Source organism: Fundulus heteroclitus, chromosome 14 (genome assembly GCF_011125445.2).
Source record: "Fundulus heteroclitus isolate FHET01 chromosome 14, MU-UCD_Fhet_4.1, whole genome shotgun sequence".
NCBI classification, from domain to species: Eukaryota; Metazoa; Chordata; class Actinopteri; order Cyprinodontiformes; family Fundulidae; genus Fundulus; species Fundulus heteroclitus.
In genome coordinates, this window is record NC_046374.1 from 2,182,538 (window position 1) to 2,209,529 (window position 26,992).

General features: G+C 42.4%; 1 protein-coding gene and 1 long non-coding RNA gene across 3 annotated transcripts; one reads left to right on the forward strand and one right to left on the reverse strand.

Annotated features, from left to right (window-relative positions):
• Positions 1-123: 123 nt before the first annotated feature.
• LOC118565615 (rho guanine nucleotide exchange factor 11-like) lies at positions 124-14,597 on the reverse strand. 2 transcript variants are annotated; one of them, XM_036146034.1, is made up of 8 exons: positions 14,432-14,597; positions 7,724-7,872; positions 7,556-7,631; positions 7,133-7,475; positions 6,945-7,016; positions 6,748-6,788; positions 228-375; positions 124-141 (listed from the first exon to the last, which is right to left on the reverse strand). In XM_036146034.1, the coding sequence occupies exons 1-4, from the start codon at positions 14,454-14,456 to the stop codon at positions 7,267-7,269; spliced, it is 459 nt and encodes a 152-aa protein (XP_036001927.1). In that variant the 5' UTR covers positions 14,457-14,597; the 3' UTR covers positions 124-141; positions 228-375; positions 6,748-6,788; positions 6,945-7,016; positions 7,133-7,266. The 2 variants fall into 2 exon arrangements, with proteins under 2 accessions (XP_036001927.1, XP_036001929.1); XM_036146036.1 differs by having other exon boundaries at positions 14,427-14,583.
• A 5,825-nt stretch (positions 14,598-20,422) lies between these two features.
• LOC118565617 lies at positions 20,423-22,004 on the forward strand. The gene is made up of 3 exons (XR_004932475.1): positions 20,423-20,752; positions 20,845-21,393; positions 21,507-22,004. It is a non-coding gene; the product is annotated as an uncharacterized LOC118565617 (long non-coding RNA).
• Positions 22,005-26,992: the final 4,988 nt, after the last annotated feature.

A 26,992-nucleotide genomic window follows, 5' to 3' on the forward strand; every position in this document is an offset into this window, starting at 1 on the left:
GGTCCAGGACGGTCTCCGTGGACTCCTGCCGCCGTCTCTCAGCGTTTCCGTTGCTCATGGTGTTGGTGGGTGTGTCGTCTGTGTCGTGGCTCCACCTGTCCTCCTCCACATCTGGTAACAGCAGCTTCCGCAGGGTTTCCACTGTAGAGGAGCACAAGCAGACGAGGCTTTTAGGATTCAAACATCCAGAGCTTTGAGTGCTTCTGCGGTGGGTTCTGACTTCTCACCGTCGTGTAGGGCGGCGTCGGCCACTCCGACTGCCAGGTTCTCATCACAGCTACCAGCTCCAAGTTGGTCAGAGGGAAGGTCACCCAACACGGCGCCATGGTTGGAGGGAAGACTCCATGAAACCCGCCTGCTCCTCCACAGGGTTGACTGGTGGATTAAATAGGAAGAAATGCATCAGAACAACTGCTAAATGATGGATGTCAGATGGAAAAACATCACAGGTTTTATTTATTAAGACAAAGTTCTAAGGTAGAAAAAAAATCCTTATAATATCAGCAAATTCTTAGCTTTGATAAATGAACTAAACCAAAATGCAGAATCAGTGTTTAAAACCTTGACCAGCTCTGCCTTCAATGCTTTTTCAGAATTCCCCAAAATGTTATTAATATTCGATATGAATAAAGTAGTTTTATAAAAACATGAATATTTCCTTTTTCTCCCATTTCTGTCCTCTAAAACCCTCCTAAAAGGTTGAATAAGGTGGTCGCTGCAGTCAGAAGCTGTTGATGCAACACTTGATAAACCAATCAGCAGCAAGTGTGAAGCACCTCCATAAAAGCCGGACTTCTGGCTGTTATCTGATCTACATGTGGGGGTGAACAGGATGTAAAGATGGAAAGAGAGCAGCAAAGACCTGAGAGAAGCAGCTCTGGCTGCAAATCAAGGTGAAAATGGATGACTGGAGATTTTACAAGTTCCACTTAGTTGCTTCTTATCCTCTGAACCTAAAACCACATCATAACTGGAATGGGTTTAAACATGAATATAAAAAAGGTAAACACATTAAGGCTTAACACCACATCATCATAACAGAATCAGAGTAGTATTCATGTAGCAAAGGGTTGTTCTGATGTTGCTCCAAAGGCCAAAAGTCACAGAGAGCAGGAAGCACTGATGAGGAAAGAAAGAAGGGAAGATCTTGCATGTCACTGATGAAAAGCTCAAGCTGGATTTGTGGGGACGGTGTATAAACTGAGGTATTGTTGACATATTTCTAACATTAGTGGGGATTGTGGAAGAGACCCATGACTATTCTCCCAGCTGGTGGTCAGTCACATGTCTTTGCTTTTAAAAGAGTTTGAGAGCCACAGATTCATGAACTGTACATGTCGAATGATAGCGGAACACAAAGTGGAAACTTTTATTTTGCCTTAATTTAAGGTTTGCACTTCAAGCCCATTAGGGAAATTCATCTTGGTTTGTTATTTTTTGTGTCAAATAAAAAAAAAATAAAAAAAAGTTTATTTGAACTATTTTGTTAAGATATGGGGTGTATTAAGTGGAACGGTCAAGCTCAACCCGGGAACTGCATACTCCACTTAGATGGCCCGGACACAAGGATATGACACAATATCAGATAGTACCCCGGAGGTGACACATTTTCTCCACTGTTGACACGTTCCGAAGTATACAACCCTTGTATGGCTGTGAACCTAGAATCCTTGATAATGCTTGTGAGATGATCAATCGGGGCTTCTTGCCGATCAAGAGCCCATCAGCGCTGATGTGTCTGTAAAATATTTTTCTGACTTTAGTAGATTAAATAAATTGAAGTATATTTTCTCTGTTTCAAGCATCCTGCATCCAAAACAATATTTAACTGGGGGTTGCCTGTTGGGTAAAACGAGCTGGGTCCACCGAGGTTGTTTTACCGCCGACCGGGTGCAGCAACTTAAATTGACTTAAATCATAAATCAAATTTGTTGTGGAAATAAAAAATATCTGCCTGACAGTTCAACACCCAATAGTTTCTGAGTGACCCCAAATGGCCCAACAGTTATCAGCTAAATTAATGAGAAGACAGGTCAGCCAGTCCTCCTGTTGGAGTCTCTTAAGCATTCAGCAGGCTGATATGAGTGATCCTTTAGTGGCACAAAAAGAGCAGAGGGTAGCATGAGATTAAGCTGGTATGTGGTCACTGCTGCTAAGTTCAAGCAGCACTTTGTTGGAGATCAAGTTGAGACACTAATACCATAGAACTGTGATATCCTCAAAAAGAAAATCTGTAGCAGTGTGCTTTAGCTGGAGGTCAAACTGTTTATGTGCATAAAAAAGGCAATGCTGGAACATCACTTAGGGGTTGGCAATATATTGAGTATAATCGATGCATCTCAAGTTTTCCTCCGCGTGATGGTTAAAATGACTATTGCGACCATCGAGTGTAAGATTGAGCTGTTGTATTTAATTCATTGAGTTTAGTTTTTCCCACATGCTGTGAAGGCATCAATCACTCGCTCTTCAAAACCAGAAAGAGTTCTGGCGCACGCACACACAACAATGAACCCGTGCGCTTAGTTATGTTGACGAGGCAGCGAGAACTATGGCGACAACGGGAGTTTCAGGCAGTGGTTTGGATTTCACAAAAAGGAGGTCAAACAAAATGCGGTAATTTGCAAACATGCCGTAAAACCATTGCTACAAAAGGTAGCAGTAGCACAAATTTGTTCCACCTAAAACGTCATCTAGTGCAAAATGAAGACTTGTAAACTCTGCGTGTCGACACCTCCCCGCCAAAGGAAACTTTAATTAAACCAGCCGTAAAACAGTTTAAACTGGCGTCTTCTTTTGCTAAATCCCATATGACAGAAAAAAACGTTTGTTTAAAATTTCCCAGCACCTAAAGAGCAACGGAAATATTTTTGAGACGCTCTGAATATCTAGCTGCGACTGGTCAGTTGATTTTATAGTCACAATACAAGCTTTTGTTTTTAATTATACAAATAACATTTTTATTATACACATTTTTATGTCTTATGCACAAAAGAGCACCTTTGATTTCAGGTTTATTTTGTGTCAAATTTTTCCTTGGTGTTCCTTTTGGCCGCTGGGATGTTTTTAAGGTCCAGTGTTGACCATGAAAGAGCTTTAATGTGACAATATTGTAATTTGTTAAAAGCTCCTATGTGTAACTGTGGTTAAAAAAAATGGCTAAAATAAAAAAAAATTATTTTATTTAGCAATCAATTTTCAAACAAACAAAAATTGACACGTTAATATGAGATATACCAGTTATTCCCAAACTATTGTTCGCGTACCCCTAGGGGCATGACAGGGGGTACGGGAAAAGATTTTGGGAAAAAAAAAATGCAGGAAAAAAAAATAAAAATCAAATGCCGTACAATAGTGGCCTCGTACGCGAAGCAGCAACCTTAAATTCAATGAATAGCACGAGCTCGAGTAGGGCTCGGGCTTGACACTGATAAAGTTGGTTAGAGGCGAGCTGTGACGTCCCCGGAGAAGGACAGGAGGAGCCGCAGGGGGAGAGGAGTGCCGTCATCAGCGGGCGGTGGAGGGGGTGTGGTTCCTCCGCTGATTGCAGCCGGCGGGGTCCAGCCGCTGTGGAGAGGCTCCGTCATCGTAGCCGCGGAGGTCATTATGCGGCCGGGAGGTGAAGAGGAGCCGAGCGCCTCAGCGCACGGAGGAGCTGCGCGCAGCGGAGTGTGCGGCTGGCGTGGGCCAGAATCTGTAGGACGCTTCCTTAAGAAGTTTCGTATGAACTGTCAGGGGGCAACTTTCTTCCACCGGGAAAAGTTTCTACACATAGCAGTGAACTCAAAACACCAATGTTCCCACGTTTTCACTTGCACATTAATAAGTTATAGCCGATAAAAAATCTAAACTGTGGCGCTCCGGTCCAAGAGGTCACGTGATTCGATTTTTGCTGCTCAGCCAATCAGATCGCTGTATTGTCAGGTGTGCGCGTTCACCACGTCATCATGGCTGCGCCCGTAAGATGTTTGTATGCATTTGTTTCCAGACGAAGAAAGCCCAATAATAGCATGTTCTGGTGCCAGCTGGCAGAGATGATGGCAAAAAAAAAAAGAAATAGCCCAGACCATCCATCCATCCATCCATTTTCTAACACGCTTATCCCCGCTGGGTTTGCGAGGTGCTGGTGCCGATCTCCAGCTGTCAATGGGCGAGACGCGTTGTATAAACTCGTTGTGCCAAACGAGTTATCCCCTTCGGTATTTGTAGAATTTTGTATTGTATTTTTGAAATCAATAAAAGTTTTAACCTTCAGCTTTGTGAAGTCTAAATATTTTAAATATCACATTCTAATAAAATGAAATAGATTTTTTAAACTCCTAATACATTGTTCTATTTTTAAAAGAGACATATCTCGTTTTCTTAATATGGTTAAAATCTCTATATGGTTCTTGGTTGAATTAAAATATTAAATCTGATAATTTTGGCTGTACCTTTATTCAGTGTTCATTTGATCACACGTGAAATCCGCTCTATATGATCCATTCATGCGGGTCAAAAAGAAAAGAAAAAGAAAAAAGACGAAAAGCTGACAGCTGTGATGGACTAAGGAAGGTGGATTTTTGGTTTAAGCAGACAGACATGCGACAATCTAATAACATAAAGCTAATATTTTCGTGACACATGTCAAGATGACCACAGAGCCGTTTACTTTCTCATAACGTGTTACACTGAGTGATCAATCGAGTTTTATCCGACATAGCAATCCATTATGATAGCACTAACAAGTGTTACATTTTCAGTTTTTTCACACTAACTGAACGATAATGTAACGACACCATTGCTATATTTCGTTAAGAAAAGTAAAACATCTTCATTTCCACGCCTAATAGGTTGGAAATGAGGCGGAGTTGACTAGATTCATTCTTCTAGTTGAATGCGCTCCCGACGCCGGGGATACAAATTCTGGCGGGGATAAGTCGTTTGGCACATCGACACCTGTCGGCTGTGCTATTCTAGCGCAGCAGGTCTTGGTGATATCACAGTAAATTGGGCAAAAGTCTGGGCTATTTCTGCCCTGCGATGGACTGGCTACCTGTCCAGGTTATACAACGCGTCTCGCCCATTGACAGCTGGAGATAGAGACCGGCACCTTGCAAACGCAGGGATAAGCGTGTTAGAAAATGGATGGATGGATGGTCTGGGCTTTTTATTTTTTCTTGCCATCAAGATCACTACCAGCTGGCACCAGAAAATGCTATTATTGGGCTTTCTTCATCTGGAAACAAATGCATACAAACATCTTACGAGCGCAGCCATGATGAACTGATGAACGCGCACAGCTGACAATACAGCGATCTGATTGGCTGAGCAGCAAAAATCGAATCACGTGACCTCTTGGACCGGAGCGCTACAGTTTAGATTTTTTATCGCCTATAACTTATTAATGTGCAAGTGAAAACGTGGGAACATTGGTGTTTTGAGTTCACTGCTATGTGTAGCAACTTTTCCCGGTGGAAGAAAGTTGCCCCCTGACAGTTTATACGAAAAGTCGCCCTACAGATTCTGGCCCACGGCCTACAGGTCCTCCTCGGTCTTCAAAGCCTGGTCCCGTCGCTGCGTCCGGTGTGTCGCTGATGAGCCGGATAGGGCTGCTCACCGAGTACCCTGAACTGGCAACACGCGCAGTCAAGAAATTAATGCCATTCGCCACTACATATTTATGTGAGAGAGGATTTTCATGTCTGACCAGCCTGAAAACTAAATACCGACACAGACTATGTGTGGAAGACCATTTAAGACTGAAACTGTCGCCGATTCGGCCAGACATACAGGGGTTATGCGCGTCCTCTCAAGCACACCCCTCACATTAGAGTCACAAGGACTCCGTCACGCTCCGCAGTTTTGGCTGTTTTCTGAACAGGCTCGTTATAGTCTTTGTTCTAGTTTGTTACATGTTATTATGTTATGCCCTTTTATAATGCAGATGTATTTAGTATCTGCAGTCAAGTTAATAAAACTCTGATCCCTATGTTGAATGTTTCTTTTTTTTGGGGGGGGGGGGGGCACTGAGATATACCAATGCAACTTTAAGCACCATTTGGCTAAAAACATTTGTTTTTCCAAGTTATTTGAACATATCGTGATATTAGATTTTTAAGGTCCAGTGTTGACCATGAAAGAGCTTTAATGTGACAATATTGTAATTTGTTAAAAGCTTCTATGTGCAGCTGTGGTTATAAAAATGTCTAAAATAAAAAAAAGTTAAATTAATTTTCATTTTGCAATCAATTTTCAAACAAACAAAAATTGACACGTTAATACGAGATATACCAATGCAACTTTAGGCACCATTTGGCTAAAAACATTTGTTTTTCCAAATGTTATTTGAACATATCGTGATATATATCGCGTATCGTGATATAGCCCCCAAGATATTGTGATATTAGATTTTCTTCATATCGCCCACCCCTACACTTACTTAAAACTCTGTATTTTGATCCACCATAGAACACAGATACATGATACTGCGACAGAGGTATAACATACAGCTAGCAAAGAATGGGTGAAAACAGCAGAAGGGAATGGGTCCACCTTAAAATAAGCTACATGGAACTTTTAAGCTTCCGCTGCTGAAAGTTGCTCGTTCAAGCTGCTGAATCAAGCTTTGGACCCAGAATTTGGGATTACTTTAAAAAAAAAAAAAAAAACTAAACAGATACACTGCTGTTCATCTGGGCTTGTATGAACAGTGAGAAAATAATATCTGTACAGTTTTTCTCTCCATGAAGACACAACATAATTTTTTACCTTCAGTTAAGACGGGTGAAGTGCCGCGTAGTCTGGGAGAACTGAAGAGAACCAAACACAGAATAAATACATTAACATGTGCCGCCACCACAGAAATAACTTCATAGCAGGCAGAGACATAAATTAAAGGAACTTGTTTCTTTATGGCTGATAACTTTTATTCCTTGTTTCCTTCTCTAAACATGACAGATACTCACGGTACAGAAAGTGATCTGTGATTGGACATTGGAGATGAAGCTTTGGTGGTCTTTTCAAGTAAACCTATCCAGCTGTGAAGTAAATAGAAAAAAGCCAGCTGACCGTCCAGACTTAGAGTAAAGTAGAAATTAGATCTATTAAGGGTTGTGGTGTAACCCTAAAAATATCACAGGTAAAACAAGCTTACGTGTCTTTCTCAGATGGCGATCCTGCCACCAGCTCATAAATCAGCGTCTCCGCAGTGCTGATGATGTACAGCGCCTTTTTTGTCTGGAAAAGTAGGCATTTAAATAAAAAATGAAAAACCCGGCCATCTAAACTTCAGTCCACTGAGTGCCACCGTGTACCTGTGGCTACGGAGCGGACAAGCAGCGCGTCCAGCTTCACCAGAGGACTGAACGAGGGCTTGTTGTCCACCATGACCCCTCCTGCTCCTCCCAACCAGCGGAACGGATAGCGTAGCTGCAGCCGATCGTCGGGGCCTTTCTGAAGGAGGACCAGGCAGTCTGACAGCAGCAGCGCTTGGATCTCTGAAGGAGGACCAGAGACAAGATGAAGCCGCAACCACAGCAAACACGGGAAGCGCTGCTGATCGGGCAGCAAAACCCACCGATCTGCTTGTCTTTGTTGACCTTCCAGATGAGAGGACCTTCGTGAATCATCGTCTTGGTGGTGAGGTCCAGACTCTGTGAGCCACAGGAGGAAAAAGGAGTTTTACAAACGATTTGATGGAAGAAAACTTGATGCCAGACTGCTAGATTAAACACGTTTGTCCCACCTTGAACTGAGGCGCAGCATCCAGTCTGCACTGGTACTGGCTGAGGCGTTGCCGGTGCTCCGTTTCCCTCACGTCCTCGTTGACCGCCTTCAGTATCCCTCGGCAACAAGCCTGGGCGCGCCGAAGCGACGGGAGGTCCGAAGAACCGCCTGCAGAAAAACAAACGACAGTTCCAGGTTTCACAACTGGGGTCCGTTCTTTGTACGTCGCTAACTCAGTTAGCTGGGTTTGATTGTTGACGATTTGGCATGATCTTGGATTGTTCGGTTCTTCGAAACTCATCCTGGACTTGCTGTCATAGCAACATGTGCGCAAGCTTGAACCTGCTCGCTAGCAGGTTTATTTCACGTAAACAGGATTAGATCGCAGCTTAATAAGCGGAGGAGATGGGAAGTTTGTCCAGCCAGCGCACTTGGACCATCTAGTGGCAGAGGACGGGACAGAATTGGGGAACACCATTTTTTAATGTTTAATAAAAGACTAAACAAATAATGCTTAGTTCCTGTCGTTTATTTAAACAATTCTTCATGAAAAAAAGACAGCATGTCATCTTTTGCCTGCAATAAGAGATAGTTATATGTAAAGTCAGCAATACTACTGTCAAATGGTGTATTAGAACTTACTCTGAACGTCCTTTTGAAGCAACTCGTTCTCTAGTGCAATGTTTCTATTTTTCAAGTTGTGGAGTTCAATTTCTCCTAATTTGTGTTTTTCAAAATACTATTTTTTTGTTGAAGAAGCCATTTATATAGGGAATGGATGGCACTATGTGTCATTAATGAAACAAAAAGGGGGAAACATGCCTCATGCAACAAAAGTAAAAAATAACCTGTTTTTATTTTCAGGCTTTTTCTTGGTGGCTGTTATAAACAAACAAAAACATCATTCAAAGTGGCTTTTAAAAATAGGAAGAAGTTGCTTTTTAAAATACAGTATAATAATTAAAGGCTACCATTTTGTAGAATATTCTTGTACTTCACTTTTTCCCCATGTTCTAGTGGCTCCCGTGGAGGCTCTGACATAAAATAACAAAATAAATATGAAATTATTAAAATGCAAAAATTCATACTGTAGAAAGTGATAGAAACATCTACCATGGACAGTATTTACGCATTAATTTGTCTGCTACTTTTTGCCAGCCCTCTCTCTGGCTTTAACAGACTTTGAGGTGTTACCTGTCGTTTTAATTAATGACTCAAATTCGGCATAACCTTCCTTTAAAAGCTCGTGTTCTGCTTGAGAGAAAAACTGTGGGCGTTCTTTGGCCATGCTGAACAGCCAATAGCAGCGTTGCTGATCAATGTTTCTACTATCAATTCATTTCCCCTTTTAAACAAACGCATGAACGCGCAGTTATCTCAGATAACTCAATCCAGCGATACTAATCATAAACAAGAGGTGTGTTCTAAGAACCCAATTAGCCGGATCATGATTAGCCGGATGAAATCATCTTGGATGTCTCATTTGATCTCGGATGTTTTAAGCAACGTACGAAGAACGGGCCCCTGGTCACAACTTGTTTGATTTAAACTCCTGCTTCTCCACCCTCTGTGTAACACTCAACACTTGTCACTTCTAGTGAAGATTAGAAGAAAATAATCTGAGGCCTATTTCTCAAAAGCTGTGTCTGGAAATCCAGGATAAGCGCTAAAGCCAGGCTTGATGCAGCGTGATCAATGTGTCGCTGCTTTATCCGTTTCACAAAGGCCAATCCAGGCTAAAGAAACGCGACTAAGTCAAACCAGGTGTTAGTAATAAAGCTGAATTCGCGTCCCTGGCTGTCTACAGGACCATGAGGTCGATCACAGATTCACTGATGCTACAATGGAGGAGTTTTGTGCGCCAATCTTCAGACCAAACAAGCATCATCTTTTGATGGAGCCTCAGAGGAACTGAAGCACATCAGACCCCAGAAAGGAAACTCTGGAGTCCCTCCAGGAATTTGTGATGTTGTGATTATTAACTATTAATGTAAAATCAGCCAATCCTCACAATTTCTACATGCTCTGAGATTTTATCCAATCATCGCAACTGTAGTGCAACTTTAACCAATAGCAACACTCCTTGTGATGTCACGTGTGACGTCAGTGGTTAGGAAATGAACGTTGCGTGAACCTGAGGAGGTTTACTTCCTGTTTCTCCAGGTGAACATGCTAACGTGTGTTAGAAGAATATGGCCGTTCCTTAATTCACGAGAACACGAGTACGGACTCACGTCCTTGTCAAGTCCGGTTTTGGCAAGAACACAGGAAGTACAGACTTGGGGAGAATGGAGTACGCAGAACATCTGTGTATTGGTACAGAAGCGTACTCGTGACATCAGCACACGCACAGCTCATCTGGACCTGAATTTCACCTCCTGTTAGTCTTTAGATGATAAATTATTACTGTTATTGATCATAAAATTGTATGAGTAATGTATTCATTGTTGAATGTGAGAGGTAATGTTTTGTGTTAAATTATAATTTAAGTGCTTTAGCCTTTAACAAAACTAAACATTGCACCAGTGGTTTTCAACAGGTGAGGCGTGCCTCCCCTGGGGGGCGCCAAAAAGTCGCTGGGGAGGCGCGAAGAAATCTAACGCTCTCTGTAAACATCTGCAGTAAGCTAATTGTTCGTGCCTGTGTGTGAATAAGTAGGCCTAACGAAGTGCATCGTTTTCTTATACCACAACAGAAGTCAGCAGAGAGGGAGGAGTCTGCTAAAAAACGTAGGAAATACGATCCTGATTATTTAAAATTAGGTTTTACACGGTCCGGTTCTGAGAGCGCACCTCTGCCACAATGTGTGGTGTACAGAGAGGTGTTAGCAAACGACAGTATGTGGCCATGCAAACCAATTTAGTTAACAAGCCACTGAATTTTTCTTTAGAGGAAACGTAATGAATTGTGGTCACAAAAAGCAGTAATATGTTCGTTTGGCACCAGTAACGTCAAGGCAACTGAGGCATCTTATGGAGCTGCTCTCCATATAGCGAAGGCAGGATGAGTCCACTGACGTCGCACACTGCGCTCAATTGATGGTGTACGGTTTATCCAAGAGCTAAGTGTGCGCAAAGATTTTTTTGTTTTGCCTTCCTCTCCCTGTCCACACAACAGCAGATGAACTTTTCAAGGCTCTGAATGACTTTTACAAAGCAGAAAGCCTTGAGTGGAGCCGGTGGTGTGGCATATGCACCGATGGGGCGAGGGCCATGACCAGCCGTCACAGCGGTCTTGTGAAACAAGTGCAGACCGTTGCCCCTGCTGCTGTCTGGAAACACTCCATCATTCATCGCCAGGATTTAGCAGCAATGATGCCCAAAGAATTGCATGTAGTCCTGGATGAGGCAGAGAAAATTGTAACCACAATTAAATTGCGTGCCTTAAACGCACGCCTATTTAAAATCCTGTGCGATGAAATTCTAGCAGCTGATCCTGCATTCTCAGATGAGGTGGCTCTCTCGGGGAAGTCCTCACCGTGTTCTGCGAGTTGCCAGAAGTCTCCCTCACCGAGATTAACTCCCCTCTCGCAAAACATCTGGAAGACATGAACTGGCTCGCCCCGTTGGCCTGTCTTACATTTTTCAGTGGATCATCTCCCTGAATACTTCACTCCAGGGCAAAGAGTGTCACGTCTATACGGCACAGGACAAGGTGTCTGGCTTCAGGAAGAAGCTGGATGTGTAGTGTGATCGTATTGGAAGAGGATCAGTTGAAATGTTTCCAACCTTGGAGGATGTGCTGGAGACAGCGCTGCCGCTCAATCTGTTAAACCGGTCATCAGCGCATATCTGAGCGGTTCAGAGAGTATTTTGGAGAGGAGCCACCGGGAAACCAGTGGGCCAGAAATCCTTTCTCTTTCCCACCCACAGTCCACGATGAACTGAGCATCCAAGAGGAGGAGGCTCTTGTCAAGCTCAGCTCAAATGTGGACTTAAAACAGAGACTGGTGGAAATGCCGATTACGCGATTCTGGTTAAGTGTCGAAAGCGAGTTTCCCCATGTGTCCGCCAAAGCAATGAGTCCTGATCCCTTTCACCTCCACTTACCTTTGTGAATTTGGGTTTTCTGCTCTCACCCTGATCAAAAACAAATACCGGTCAAGGCTATAAGAGCAAGGATGACTTGAGGCTGTTTCTTTCTTCTGTTCAACCCACATCAAACAGCTTTGTGCATCAAAGCGCCTCCTCATTGTTCGCATTGAGAACATGGTTGTTAAAATAGCAACAGGTTTAAATTGTGCTTAATTAGCCTAAAAAGTAAATCGGAATATGTTGACGTCTGTTAAATTCAGGTTCTTTATTTTTATTATTTCAGCTGACGTCTCCTGTTGACGAGAGTTCAGTTCGACATTGGCGTCTGTCTAGTTTGTCTGCTGTTGACAACAATAAAGAAATGCCTTGTTTTATGGTTGTACTTTCTTAAAATATTTACTGAGCTGTCAGGAAACTGTTCTGGTTAACCTGAATTCAGCCACACACAGAGCCACGTTTAAAGGATTTATTGAAGTTTGTGGAGTTTGGATGAGGAGAACCAGAGATCTGGACCAGACTGAGGAAGGTAGAAGATGAAAGCAGAAGCCAGCAGATTCTACGGAGCTGAGCAGGCGGGCGTGAAGGAAGCTGGAGGACCGTGGGTGCAGCGCTGCAGAGCCAGACAGGTGCTGAAACCCAGGAAGCCTCCTGGGTAGACGGGAGAGCGCGGGGGTCAGGGGAATGTCGCAGCGCAAGTTCAGCAGGCTTGAGGCGGAGGAGGCGGTGAAGAAGACGATGAGGGTAGGAGGACGTGGGCAGGTGCCAGCAGGTGAGCAGAAGGAAGCTGAAAGGCGAACCGGCAAGGATGAGCTGACTGAGGAGAGTATAAGTAGCTGGTGGACAAGTGGACTAAGTTTCCCTTAATTAGAGGCGGCAGAGATCTGGAGTGGAGACTGGAGGATATGGGAGGAGGAAGGTGCCGGAAAATGTCCAAAATCAGGCGAACAGTTTCCTGATACTCTACGTGAAAGTGGAGGTAAATTATTTTGTTCCCCCGTAAAATATTGTGGGCGAACGCAAAAGCAATCAATTGATAACCCACACAACGAAGAGTCTTAGAAACACGCCAACAGCCAAGAAAAATCACTGTGACCCGATCTTTGACATCCAGAGCTGTTGCAAGTATGAAAAATAAAATAGAAATACATTTTTTATTTTTTTTAATCAACGTAAGCTCGGTTGAATAATGATTTGATACACAGTTCAAAGTAACGGACCAAAAAAAAAAAAAAAAAACAGTAAACATGCTTGTCTGTGTCCACGGATATGTTGGCATTAAGGACTGAAGTGAGATATTGCTTCAATGAAAAATGAGAAAACATGGTGTTATGTCTCTGTGACAAATGAGGAAAAAAAAAATAAAAAAATAAAAATAATTGTCTTGTTTTTTCTACCTCTAACAGATCTGTGAAGACTGGGTGGCTGCTTGCACAGCAGTTAATATTAAATATATATATAAATGGAGGAGCCATTCCTGGTTCTCACCAACTACAAGAGAAATACTTAGAGCAGTACATCACAAAGAAAGAAGCCCTTAAGGACATCTAAGAAAAAAAAGAAAATAACAGTCACAGTTGTGTTTGATGTTTGTCTGAACGCTTTAAGCACAGGGTTTAAATCAATAAGCAGTATAAAAATATTTTGGTTTATAAAACGGGGGAAAAGCTGAGAATTGATTTTGGGTTTTACTGCTCAGTTTATGCTGAGACAGGGAAGCAAAGGTGGACTTGGGTGCAAAATAAATTATTTTCATTATTTAATTACTGTCCATGTACTTAAGTAAAACCCAACTTTTCTATTATCAGCACCATCTATCTCAAACAACTGTTTAAGCATCTATGCACTTTTTTTATTGGCACAATTTTGTATTTGTATTAAATATTTGTAGACACCAGCATTGGATTAATGGTTCTGTGTCAGCATAACTCTGTTCAGTTTTAAAAGTGTACAGTTTCCATGTTTATATGGCACTGAGGAATTATTTTATTCAGTAAATACTGAGTTATTGTTATTCTAGATGTTAATATATTCTCTCAGTACTGTTATTACAATAAATATGTTGGAATATCAGAATTTAAAATTTTATTATAAGCTTTAACAAAACCGGTTGCAAAAATCAGGCATTTTAGGCTAACCTGACCCTAGCCAGATTGATATCGCTCCGCCTAGCTCCACTCACATGTGAGACTCTTATATTATGTCTATGGCAGCAACCACTAAAAGTGCGCGAACTCACGCAGATTTGCGCATGCGTGATTCATTAGCAACGTGGAAATGGATGAGAGCGGCTCTGTTCTCTGACTGCAGGCGGGTTTTTTTTAGGATGGAGCAGCTGTAGCTTGCGATGAGACAGGGCTTGGGGAAATGGATGACGACTCAGACAATAACTGCAGATCAATTGTTGCTTTCACATGAAGTCGATAAAGCCGCCATTAGCACAGGAGTAAGCTAACAGATTTATCGCTAATAGCTCTGGTGAAAAAGTAGCCACAGGGGTCAGAAACATCGCGACAAATTCGTTAAATTAGCAACAGTGTTCGCAGGTATACTCCTCTGTTACAGTAATATATATCAATGGGTGATACACCACCGAGGTGAAGATGAAAGAATGCAGCAGATGGAGAGCCTAAATGACCGCGCAAAACAAAATAAATGCCTAATAGTATTAATTTTGTCTTAAATCCTTACCATACCACATATGACAGCTTGTCCATCCATCTCCTTCGGGCTGACAGTCCAGTAAGTCAGAAGTAAGCGTGTCCCGCCAGTTCTGACGTTCACAGACCTCCTGCTCCAGCACCGCTGCAGAAAATGGAGCTAAAATCCCGCCTCGTGTCGTTAAGCGTTCGCTTCTTCTTCTTCTTCTTCTTCTTCTTCTTCTCAGTTTTTAATGGCGAATCGCGACCAACGTTTTTGGTGCATATCGCCCCTTATCGGATGGGAGTGGGTAATCTCAGGGTTTATACTTCAGAATATATACTCAAATACAGAATAAATAAATAAAAATGAAACAAAGAATAAATATAAAATAACAAAAAAACTATAATATTGACTACACCTGTATATTTTACAAATAATGCTTTATATGCTCCACTTAGCTTTTCATTAATGCCTAATATTCCTTACAAGTTCCATCCCCGTCCTGACTGACATCCTGTCACTCATACTTCTCTCACGTTCATATTTACTACATCTCAAAATAAAATGTTCTTTATCCTCAGGAACACCACAGACATAACATTCATTAGGTACACACTTGGCCATTAAATAAAGAGTTGATTTTAGGCAGTATGCCCCAACCTTAACCTTGAGAAGATTTCCTCCTCTCTTCTGCACTTTCCTTTGAAGACTTTCATCTTAATAAACGTCTGTATTCTGTAATAAATGCTGCCTTTAGTACCAGGGCCCCCCTTCTCTTGCCATATATCCCCCACTGCTGTTAGTGATTTGGCCTCACCTTTTCTAAACAAAACATTCATTATTTCATACTTTTTTTTATTTAATGTTCTCTTTGCAATCTTGTCTGTTTTTTCATGTCCCTCCCCACCAACATGTACAAGAACCCAACAGAATTGCACATCAATTCCAGCTCTTTGTATTCTTAAAAGTAATGTAGGTGTACCCTGCAGTTGAGCAGGTACCAATGTTCCTCTGGCTGCTGGAGAAGGTCATGGGCTGGAGAAAAAAATAAAATGATAATGAGTTGGACTATTTTGACACCTAAAATAAGATAATTCAATATACTGTACTTGAAATACAATAATAGAGATGAGTTGTTCCTGTTTTAAGTACAAAACTCGTATTCCATTGGCAGGTCATCTTGTTTAGAATAGTATTGAAACTGAACAGAACAAAATGGCACTGAATTAAACGCTACATCCTACCTTGTTGGCCATGAAGGGGACTGAGACCCTGTCCTCTGAAGCTCCTGGTGGGAACAGACCAGGTTTACGGCGTAGCCCCCATCGTTCTCCAGCAGCCACTGCAGTCTTCTCCCTGAGTATCTGCTGAACTGCTGGGTGAATCAGCTAAGGACAAGTGTGGAGGCATCCCCACCCTCGCTGACGCTGTGGGCTCGCGCCTCCACCTCCTCTATGGGTCGGGCTCTTTGGACACCTTTCTGGTATCCCAGACCCTGAACCTCTTTAGAGGCTCTCAGGATGAGAGTCCTCTTTAGGGAGCCTCCTGAATGATGGATGTTAAGACTAAAAACACAAGATTAAAATATTAATAAAATAATGAAGAAAATGTAATGATGGTTGCATTAATATAATAATTTCAGCTCCTAAAGCATTATAATTGTGAAGCTTAACTTATGGCCATCTCCACTAGATATGCAAAGCTGAATCTGGAGAAATAATGACCAAATGGGTCCAGCTGTATTATCATAGAAAGCTCTGCCAGGCCTCCTCTCTCCATCACTACCATAGTTCAAATGGGAAAATACTCAGGGAATAAAAAGAAGACTAAACCCTGTAAACTACACAGTTAAGTATTAATTTAATCCATTGTCAGCAGGTTTTACTTGTTCTATTAAGCAGGAAATTACACTCTGAAAACATAACCTACAAGGAAATACAGGAATATATTTTGACTTTCAACTAAAACCCTATAATTTTGTGTAATAAATCTGGTGAGATCAGCTCATACAATTTATAATTACATTTCTTACCGGAACCGATAGGTCTTGATGTGACAAGTTAAGCTAGCCAACGATCAGCAAAATGCGGCCTTTTTATCTGTTCCTGAACTGACGGATTGGTTCAAATAAAAATATATTCTATGAAAATATCTCCTGGCGCAGTATGGCAGGCCATTTTAACATAAAATCGACTTCTTCTGATTGTCTCTTAACACATTTAAGATATGAAAAAAACAAGTTTTGACTTGTAAAAACTACATTTTGACTTAATGGTACTTTAAGATATCTGCATTTGTGTTCTGACTTGTAAGAAGAATGATTCAAGATATGTCCTTCAATCACTTTTTGGAGAATCAACATGCCTTTTGAGATATCTCAAATGAAGTCACCTGATTGGCACACAGCAGTCACTGGCCTCGACTTTGTCGCCCTTGACGTTGAAAATGTCTTTTGGTTTCAGACAATAAATCATCCGTGTTTCTTAATTTGTAGTGCTCCAGCACTGAACATTGTGTTTAAAACACGAGAATTACCGTTGAACATCCCTGACATTCCAGATCACTGAATAGCAAACAGCAGTAAAAATGCCTTAAACTTTCCGCCAAAAATGCTAAGCCATCGGCATGTTTTGACTAGTCAGAAAAATAATTCAAGATGTCTGAAATCCGTCTAGATATCTACATATGAGATATCTTCAAAGGAATTTTGACTAGACAAAAATAAATTTCTAGAAATCTAAAACATAGTTTTGCCTAGTCGTCATTTGCTTTCAAGATAACTCCAATTTACCTTATGACCAGTCATAATTTAATTGTTGATATCTGAAATATACCTTTCAAATAGTAAGTAATGCATTCATGATATCTTAAATTGGGGCTCCCTTAGAACTAATTGTACATCTGACGTCATTTGGACTAGTCAGAACGTAATTAGAGATATCTGAAATTGGTATTTTGCCAAGTCAAAATAGAAGTACAGATATCTCAATCAACTATTATGTCTAGTCAAAAATCTATTTAAGATATCTGGAATGTAAGTGAGGTGAAGCTGATTTAATGGTAAATCGGCCTGCCACAGCGCAGAACTATTATTTACATGAATATAGTTTTTACCAGGATGGAAAGTGTCGGTGCACCGCTGCTGTTGCTGCCATAGACATATATATACGAAGAAAACAGCAAGATCCAGCCAGATATGAATATGTCTGCATCAAGTTGGCAATTATAAAAACATGTCCAATATAATCCTCAAACTCAAAAAATGTCTGGCTATGTTGACATGGGAGATGGTGTAAATGAGAATGACATTGCCACTGAGGCTCTTTGGCCTCCAAGGACATTGGAAGGCTCCAATTGCGTACTTCCTGACCCAGTCACTGTCCCCAGAGACACAAGAGGTACTACTTGTGCATGCATTGGAGGAACTGCATGAGCATGGGATAACTATGGTCTATGTCACAATGGATGGGCATGCCTCCAATGTAAGCAGACTTGGATGTCAGCTAAAGGGAAACCCTGATGAACCCCTAAAAAACCTTCTTTGATCATCCCGTGACTGGTGAGAGGGTGTTTATGATGGTGGACGCTTGTCATATGTTGAAATTGCCGCAAAATATGCTACGAGCATACAGTCCAATTACTAGCTTAGCTGGACAGATCCACTGGAAGTACAGCCTTCATCTGAATAATGTGCAGACAAATGATGGATTGCACATGGCCAACAAGATAACCATGGATTAAAGTACTCAAATACAATTCCTAATTTGTGGTATAGATCTATGGAGTAGTTTATTTAGTACATTCACAGGTTTCCAAATCTTATCTTTCTATTCCAAAGGTAATCGGCAAGCATGTGAATTTTGATTTACGGAAGATGAAGGTGTCCCTGGCCGCACAGACCCTGCCACTCAGTAGCAGTAGCTCTGCGTACTCTCAGGAACCTTGGGTATTCACAGTTTCTACACTGTGAAGCAGCAGCTGAATTCATTGAGGTGATAAAAACAATAACACATGATATTAACACAATAGGAACATAACACTTTTAGAAAATATGTAAAGTAGAGCAGTTCTTCCACATCTTGAACAGCGGCAACCCTCATGCCAAAGGTTTCCAAGCCCCCTTAGGTTCACTGAACTGGGTAGAAACAGTGCAGTTCTTGGTGAAAGGCAGGGACTACCTGATGAGTTTGGTGATGGCAAATGGTGCAGCCCTTCATCGGTCAAAGAGGTTTTAAGAAAAGTTTAAGCACGTTTCTGACAACATGTTCAAATGTTGTCCACTTCTAGGCTGGGTGATTTAATTTAAATTAGTTACACACCATACATGTGGCTCATCTCACTGCACTTTCAAGATTATATTTTGACCAGATACTTGTAAGGATATTAAGAGAATATTGCAAAGATGACAGCTGGAGCTCACACACAATACTGCTCTTTGCTGGAGAGCAGCAAAATATCCTTTAACAGACTATGTATGTTTAATCGCCCAGACCTATTATGTTCTATTGTTATGCAAGTAAATATTCTCTGTGATGATAACATTGACAAAACAATTTCTTGTGAACGTACCTATCTGTCATCGACATCGACACCCTGATGTTGATGATTCCTGAACAGCTTAAGTGACAGCAGTACATCTGCACCAAGATCACTTGGAGCTGCTCTTCAATTCAATCAGAGCATCAGGGCCCCGTTCTTCGTACGTCGCTAACTCAGTAAGCTGGGTTTGATTTGGCATGATCTTGGATCGTTTGGTTCTTCGAAACTCATCCTGAACTTGCTCTCATAGCAACATGTGCGCCATCTTAAACCTGCTCGCGAGCAGGATTAGACAGGATGAGATCGCAGCTTTATAAGAGGAGGAGATAGGGAAGTCTGTCGTCGCCATGTTTTGTCCATTTTTAAGACAGCAGCCTGTCGCAGAAGGTGCAAGAATAATTCGCAGAGCTTTTTATTAATTAATCGCACATTGCGAGACAGACAGGATCCTTTAGCGCAGCGCGACTGTGTAATTGTAGAGAGATATGGTTTTTCTTGTGAGGTTATTTACATAATTAATTTGTTGGAACCACACATTAAGTGTTCAACACGGAGGAGTGACTTTTTTATGTTCGTCCAAAGAGTTTTTGGTTTTTCTGAGTGCATATAAAAGTGTTTTTTAAAAAGAGGAAAAAAGTGGCTTTTTAAAATACAATATAATAATTAAAGGCTACCTTTTTGTAGAATATTCTTGTACTTCACTTTTACTTGTCCCCATGTTCTAGTGGGTCAAGTGGAGCCTCTGACATAAAAGAACAAAGTAAATATGAAATTATTAAAATGCAAAATACATACTGTAAAAAGTGATAGAAACATCTAACATGGACAGTATTTATGCATTAATTTGTTTGCTACTTTTTGCCAGCCCTCTCTCCTGGCTTTAGCAGACTTTAAGGTGTTCCCTGTCATTTTTTTTTTTAATCCTTGTGTCATTTTAGTAGTTTTAGAAATACACATACATGCATTGAACAATTGGACCCCCCTCCAACACAAATTACAGAGCAACTAGTTTGACTGGAGCAATTGAATAATAATCAAAAAAAGGAAATAAGTAATTACATTATTTGGACAGTTGGTGTCAAGTTCCGATGAATGTTCCATTTTTTCCAGTATTTATTGTATTCATAGGTCCTTCCAGTGAGTACATGATGGTGGTTCCGCATCAAGCCACCTGCGAGTTATAGCTTTCTTTGCACCTGCTATTAATATTAGGAGATATCTATCGGACTTCCTCAGCTCCAGGCGTACCTCGTGGATGGAGTGGTGAGGTGGAATGAGGACAGTGCAGCGGCTGCAGCGCCTGTGGAAGCAGCAGAGGAGAAGGCGTCTCTGCTGTCCTACAGTGGCCACCTCAAACACGCCCTCAACCAGAAGAGCCAAAGGGTCCTTGGACTTCAGCTGGTTGAGGATTTCACCAAGCCTGCTGCGTACATTGGTAACTAAAATAATGCATTATAAAGATGCAAGCTTTGAGAAAAGGCTTTTTAACGGCTCCATATTATCAACCATTTTAGTATTTTAATATCAAATGTTCAGCAAAGTTGTTGGATGATTAATTTTTGTTGTTGTTTTCCAGGATGAAGTCCAAGGTCCTGATGGTCAGCCAGGATACCAGCACGTCCTGAAGCTGGCCCAGGCCTTGGTGGAGGTCAGGAGCCTGAGCGGCTCTCTGAGTCCAGGGTGGACCGTCTCGTCTGTCTCTGGCAGCGCCTGTCAGAGCGAGACAAACAGAGACTGGTCTACCCTTCCAGGTATCAGGAGAGGCAGATCAAGGGGTGCTTCAAGGCAGCAAAGGGCATAAACATCGCCTTTGCTGGGAGGCAAAGCCTCCAGCGGTTAGTTTCAGTCTTTAAAAACTATTTTCCCTCCTGACATCTTCTGTTTTTAAAAATAGTTTTAAACACACTTTTCTTCTGGTGTGCTGCAGCTGCATCCTTGGAGTGAACTTGGGCCCTGCAAACTGGCCGGACGCCAGCCGCCTGGTGGAGGCCGTCTGCAGCCAGCTCTGTCGCCTGCATCCCACAGTGACACGTGTCAGAGGGATCATGAGGAGCCGGTGGTCCCTCATCCACAGCGACTACGTGTCAGAGGGATCATGAGGAGCCGGTGGTCCCTCATCCACAGCGACTACGTGTCGGAGGGATCATGAGGAGCCGGTGGTCCCTCATCCACAGCGACTACGTGTCAGAGGGATCATGAGGAGCCGGTGGTCCCTCATCCACAGCGACTACGTGTCGGAGGGATCATGAGGAGCCGGTGGTCCCTCATCCACAGCGACTACGTGTCGGAGGGATCATGAGGAGCCGGTGGTCCCTCATCCACAGCGACTACGTGTCAGAGGGATCATGAGGAGCCGGTGGTCCCTCATCCACAGCGACTACGTGTCGATACGGGAGACAGTGCTGGCGAGCCCGAGGCTGATGGCTCAGACAACCATCCAGCTGTTTGAGTTGAACCAGCGGACCATCTCCCAGTGGTGAGAGCTGTGTACCAGACCTGGAGCCTTTTTACTCACTGAACGTGTGCTCAGAGGTCAAAGGTCTGATATCAGGCTGTCTGTGTGTCGTCTGCATTTTCACTCGTTGGCAGAAGCGGTGGGAGAGGTCTGTGCTGGAGAATGGAGTCGCCATCGTTCCTGCTCCAGCTGTGGCAGACCGACCCCTGCTTCCTGCCAAGGAGCTGTCCGTGGTGCTGGTGGGGCAAGGAGAGTCCTTTCAGTACCGCATCCCTGAGGAGCAGCCTGGGCTGTCCACCAGGAGTCTCCCTCCTTCAGCTCCTCCTCCTCTACCTCCAAATCAGGCTGTGCTGCCCACGCTTGCTGCCACCTCCTCTGCTTAGTTGCCTCCTCCTCCTCCAGTTGTGCCCAGGACAACGGCGTACAGGAGGAGGAAGGCAGTGGAGGCTGCTGCAGCTGGGGTGGTGGCACCACCTAGAAAACAGCATAAGATAAACATGTGCAGCAAGAGTGGGCAGCCAAAAAGACTGGACACTGGATACACCAGGATCAGCGGTGTGTCCTACTGCGCCACAGTTGGGGGTAAAAGTGTGGAGGAATGGAGGAAGGACTTTAAAAAAGAATAATGTTATTATTATTATTAATAATCATTATGCATATTATTATTATTATTATTATTATTATTGTTATTATTATTAATAATATGTTGTGGCAAAAAATATAATGCTATGAATAATGCTATGATGTAATCATAAATATAATAATTATGATGATGATTAGCATTAAAAATATCATTATCTAGCAATCATGACTAATTTGATAAATAAATACATTGAACTTATTCAGTTTTCTTGTCTTTTTTGTGTTACATTTTGTGGTAGTACTATTAGAAATTAGGTTTTTGAAGTTCTGCTATTATAGGTTTGGAGATTATACAATTAGAAAGTCGAGCATGTTTCAGCAGCAAATGTCCAGGTTTTAACGCTCAATGATTGACAGAATATCCAGGGACAAAGTCGCGGTATCTCCGAGTCTCCACCAGGGGTCGCCGTGGAGGCACCTGCTCACCCCCTCCCCTTCGACAGAGAAGAATGGCCTCCATCTCCAGATTACAATTGCAGATCTGGTGGAGATGGGTGGAAGTTAAGCTTCATCATTATAATACTGTAACAGCTGGAAATATTATGTGCAACCATAATTTATTCTCTCATTTTTTTAAATTAATATTTTATTCTGTTTTTAGTCTGAATATCCAGCATTCCACAGGCTCCCTAATGGGGCCCTCACCCTGAGAGGCCTGGGGTCTCAAAGGGGAGCCCAGAAGGTTGGAACCTGTGTGTGTTTAGCATCTGCTGCCCCGTCAGTCAGCTGACTGTCTGTCTCATCTGCTCAGGGTGGACCAGCCTGGAGTTGCCGCTGTCATCGTAAGGGCAGGGAGAGTCGGAGAAGAACTGGACACTACTGCATTCAGTTGAGCCGCCACGAGGCACACGTCACACGCCACCTCTGTTTATTTTGGTACACACAACGGCACTGCGCATGTTGCACAGTTTATAGTCTCACCCATGAGTGAGGTCAGTGAAGAGCACTCATCAAAATACATGTCAACACATGGAGAGCGAGTGGAGAACCAGCTGCAGTGGATCATTGACTTTGCACTAATCCCATCATTATCATTATTAGAATTATTATTATCATCACTATTACAACCATGGGGCTCGCTCTCACAGGCTGCCATGAACCAGCTACACTTTATGTAAATGCATCAGGCGACATCCTTGTGTACAGATTTGTAGTTTTTCTTTCATGGATGTTCCAGCTGCTATATAAGTGCTTATTTTTCCTCCAAGTGTGTCATAAATAATATTTAAGGACATTCCTTCCTAAGAATGTCTGTGTTCATTGTCTGAGCCCAGTGCCTCATCAAAAAGGTCACGATGATTCTTGAATTTGGATACTTTTAGAAATACCACCGAGCTGTTAAATAAAGATGTCTCTTAAATTTATTCAGTCTTGTTGCCTTTTTTATTTATTTTTATTAAACTGTTAGAAACTTATGCATGTTTCAGGATGTTTATGAATACAACAGGTTCTGTTGAGCTTTGATCTGTTTTCAACAGCAAATGTTTCAGTTTTCTTGTCTTTTTTGTGTTACATTTTGTGGTTATACTATTTGAAAGTAGGTTTTTGAGGTTCTGCTGTTATAGGTTTTGAGATTATACAATTAGAAAGTCGTGCATGTTTCAGCAGCAAATGTTCAGGTTTTAACGCTCAATGATTGACAGAATATCCAGGGACAAAGTCGCTGTACCTCCGAGTCTCCACCAGGGGTCGCCGTGGAGGCACCTGCTCACCCCCTCCCCTTCGACAGAGAAGAATGGCCTCCATCCTCGGATCGGCAAGACGATCTGCTTGAGTGGTGAGATCCAGTAGACTGGGTGAGCTGATACCAGTGCTTTCACTCAGGGGCAGCTTGGGACCCGGAAGATAGATGCTGAGCTTGGATAAAACACAGGTTTGCATGAACCTTCCCATGATGAGCAAGCATGAAGCGACAGTGGAGAGGAAAAACTCCCTTTTGGGAAGAAACCTCTGGCAGAACCAGGCTCAACATGGCGGTCTTTTGCCGGACCGATTGAGAAGTGACAGGGAATGCATTAAGAGTCAGGGAGGAATTACACTCTTATAGGGACGAGGTTGAAGAAGCCCCATGGGAAAGCCAGATAGAGCTTAGCTACGATGGTGGAGAAGGGGATGGAGGTAGGTTGAATCAGGGTCATCTGAGTCCAAATCAGACATAGTGCAACCACTGCTTGCGCTTTGGCTTAGTAGCAGGCTGAGTTGTGGATTTAAAAACCTTTTAAGATGAACTCTGGATGCTGACTGGGCTTCGTGGAGGTGCGGTTCAAAGCCGATTGGCTTGCATCTGAAGCAGATGAGCCTCTTATTGGATGAGGGTAAATTAATCAGTTTCTTCAGTTGAACTTCCGCCTAGGCTTCATTTCAATCTGTTAAACTCACACGGAAAGAAAATATTGATACAAATATTTTAAGACTTTAGTGCTCAGACCTCTGCAGGAAACATTATTGCTGAATTTTACTTCAATATGCATAAGCAGGGGTACACCGAGATGGGAAAATAGCCTTTTCAGTTTGTGAAGGGACAAACTGGGAATGCTGGAGGGAGGATCCATGAAAAGAAAATCGACCAGAAGATGAAGAACGCATTGAAGACAAGTAATTTTTCTTTAAGATGTTTTTTTTTTATCAAATAATGTTTTGCTTAACTCGAGATTTGCATTGTGAATGCCAAATGCTGCTCTTAACCAATTAAGCTACCTTAAGCTCATCCTATGTTCTATAAAATTAACTTTGGTTCTTTAACTCAGATCTGCTGTGAAACAGGATTCACTGAATTATTCTGATGAAGCAGATGATGATCCCCCACTTTTTGTCTTTTGTGGGCACATAGTTCCTTAGCCTCTTTTGATCTTCATTTTGCTTAGTAGTTTTAGTTAAGTTTCACTAGCCTTTTAGAGAGGATTTGTTGATTGAAATATGGAGTTAATTCAGATAAAGAGAATTCTATAGTGGTGTTTTCTGGATGTTTATTTTATTTCTGTTAAGAAATTCTTGAACTTGAAAAGTTGTCACTAATTTATTCTATGTGTGTGCAGAGTTTGCTGTTAAAAGATCGCCAGCGCTTGAATCATTCCTTTCAACTATTGTCTTGATATGCGCTCTAGAGCTGATATTCATGTAATATCATAATATCATATTCATATTCATGTCTTTCCCCCATGTTGTTGCTCTTTCTTCGAGAGTTTCAAGGGCAGCGCCTGGGGACCCTGTGTAAAGCGGGGTCTGGGGCAGTTTGGGGAACACACCTAACAGCTTGCGCTCATGTAGCAGCGGCCGACTGGCTGTGTTCCTGGCAACGCAAGGCCTCAGTCAATCGTTCCCCCAAAATGTTTGTTAAGTGTATGTGATGGACGGTTGTACTGGAACTGAATTTTCGATTGTAATGCAAATTGCAGTTGACTAATAAAATTGATTGATTGATTGATTGATTGTAATGCCATTTCACACGTGACAGAACTGCAGTAATTCGGGACATGACGGACTGCGTTTCCCATGATGCAATGTGGTCAAAATGGCCACCAACTCCCATCATGCAACGTGGCCCAAAATGGCCGCCGCCCTAGCAACCGTTGCTAGGCAAAAGTGATAAAACTCGTTTGCGCCTCGCAATCGATCTTCTTTCCTGGCACACCAACAACCTGAGAAGACATACACAGCTGTTTCACTTTGTTGGGGCAATCCCACGCCACGTGCTCGATACCTTCGCTGGACCGAAGGTTGTTGAAGCAAACTTATCCCTGCATTAATTATAGCAGGAGGTCGACTTTAAAAGTACTTTTTAATCCCTCTGATGAAAAGACTGAGATCCGCCTTATCTCCCAGTGATCTAAAGAGGACCCCGCTTTGTCTGGCCAACAAAGCGGCTGTAAGCCCGGAGGAAGAGACGAAGGAGCCTCCTCATTCCGTCCCCACTGCTGCTCGCTCCTGCCAACAACCGCCGCCGCGCAGTCAAGAAGCGTTCAGGACGCTGCGTCACTCGGAGCGCTCACGGACCGAGCCGGGACAGCCCTGATTCACAAGTAACGGGGTTCTCCCCTTTTATTTCTTTTTTACCCACAGGGTGTTTCAGAAGTGCCTGGGCAGGTGTTAGGGACTTAGTAAATGCTGTTACTCCAAGGCGGAGTTTGTTTTTAACTGTTCAATATTTTTCTTTGTATATGCATGCATGTGTGAAGGTATTTTGAGCTGTGTTGATTTTGTGGTTCATAAGTGAACCCGCCGTGAGTCGCTTCTTCAACTTTTTCATCCTTTTCCTCTCTTTGTTCCATCTTTGCTTTCTTATCAGCGGGTTCAATCACTTTGTGTTGAAACTCAGTTTGCGGTGCTTCGGCTCCCTCTCTGAGCCGAAGCACCGCCCCACGTTAGTGTAAGTGTTGACTGCATCATTAGGACCTACCCTCACGCATCACGTAAATTTGTAGACCATACGTCATCAGAGTCGCCATCTTGGGAGAGTGTCGCCTAGCCAGTTAGACCTAGCTGTTGTCAGAGCCTTGCGGCGTCCGTCCGGATTCCCAAAGCGGGTTACTGCCTCTCAATGCTGCTATGTCAAATGCTGACGTCTTGAATGTGGGGTTTAAACAACCGTGAGCTGGACTTAGATTTGCTAACCGCTCATTTTTAATCCATTGTTTATTTTTGTTTGTTCTTTTATTTCCACATGTGTGTAGTTTTAGTAATGAGTAAGATTTCCAAGGTTGTTGAATCAGAGAATTACTGTAACAGGGAATTGCTTTTGGTTCAATAAAAACAACAACTGCGGAATAGAAATTGTTTTGTGTTCAATTCAATTCACAGTTGCATGGTTATTCAGAATTCAGAGCTACACTCCTTTTGGAGTTAACATCTGATATTAATACAGAGACACCATCATTGGATGGTGATAAGGAATAAAGATTTAAACTCGAATTGCAGTTATATTGGGGTTATCACAGTCTGCCGGATAAACCTCATCGGTTAAAATCCGACCAGATCATTT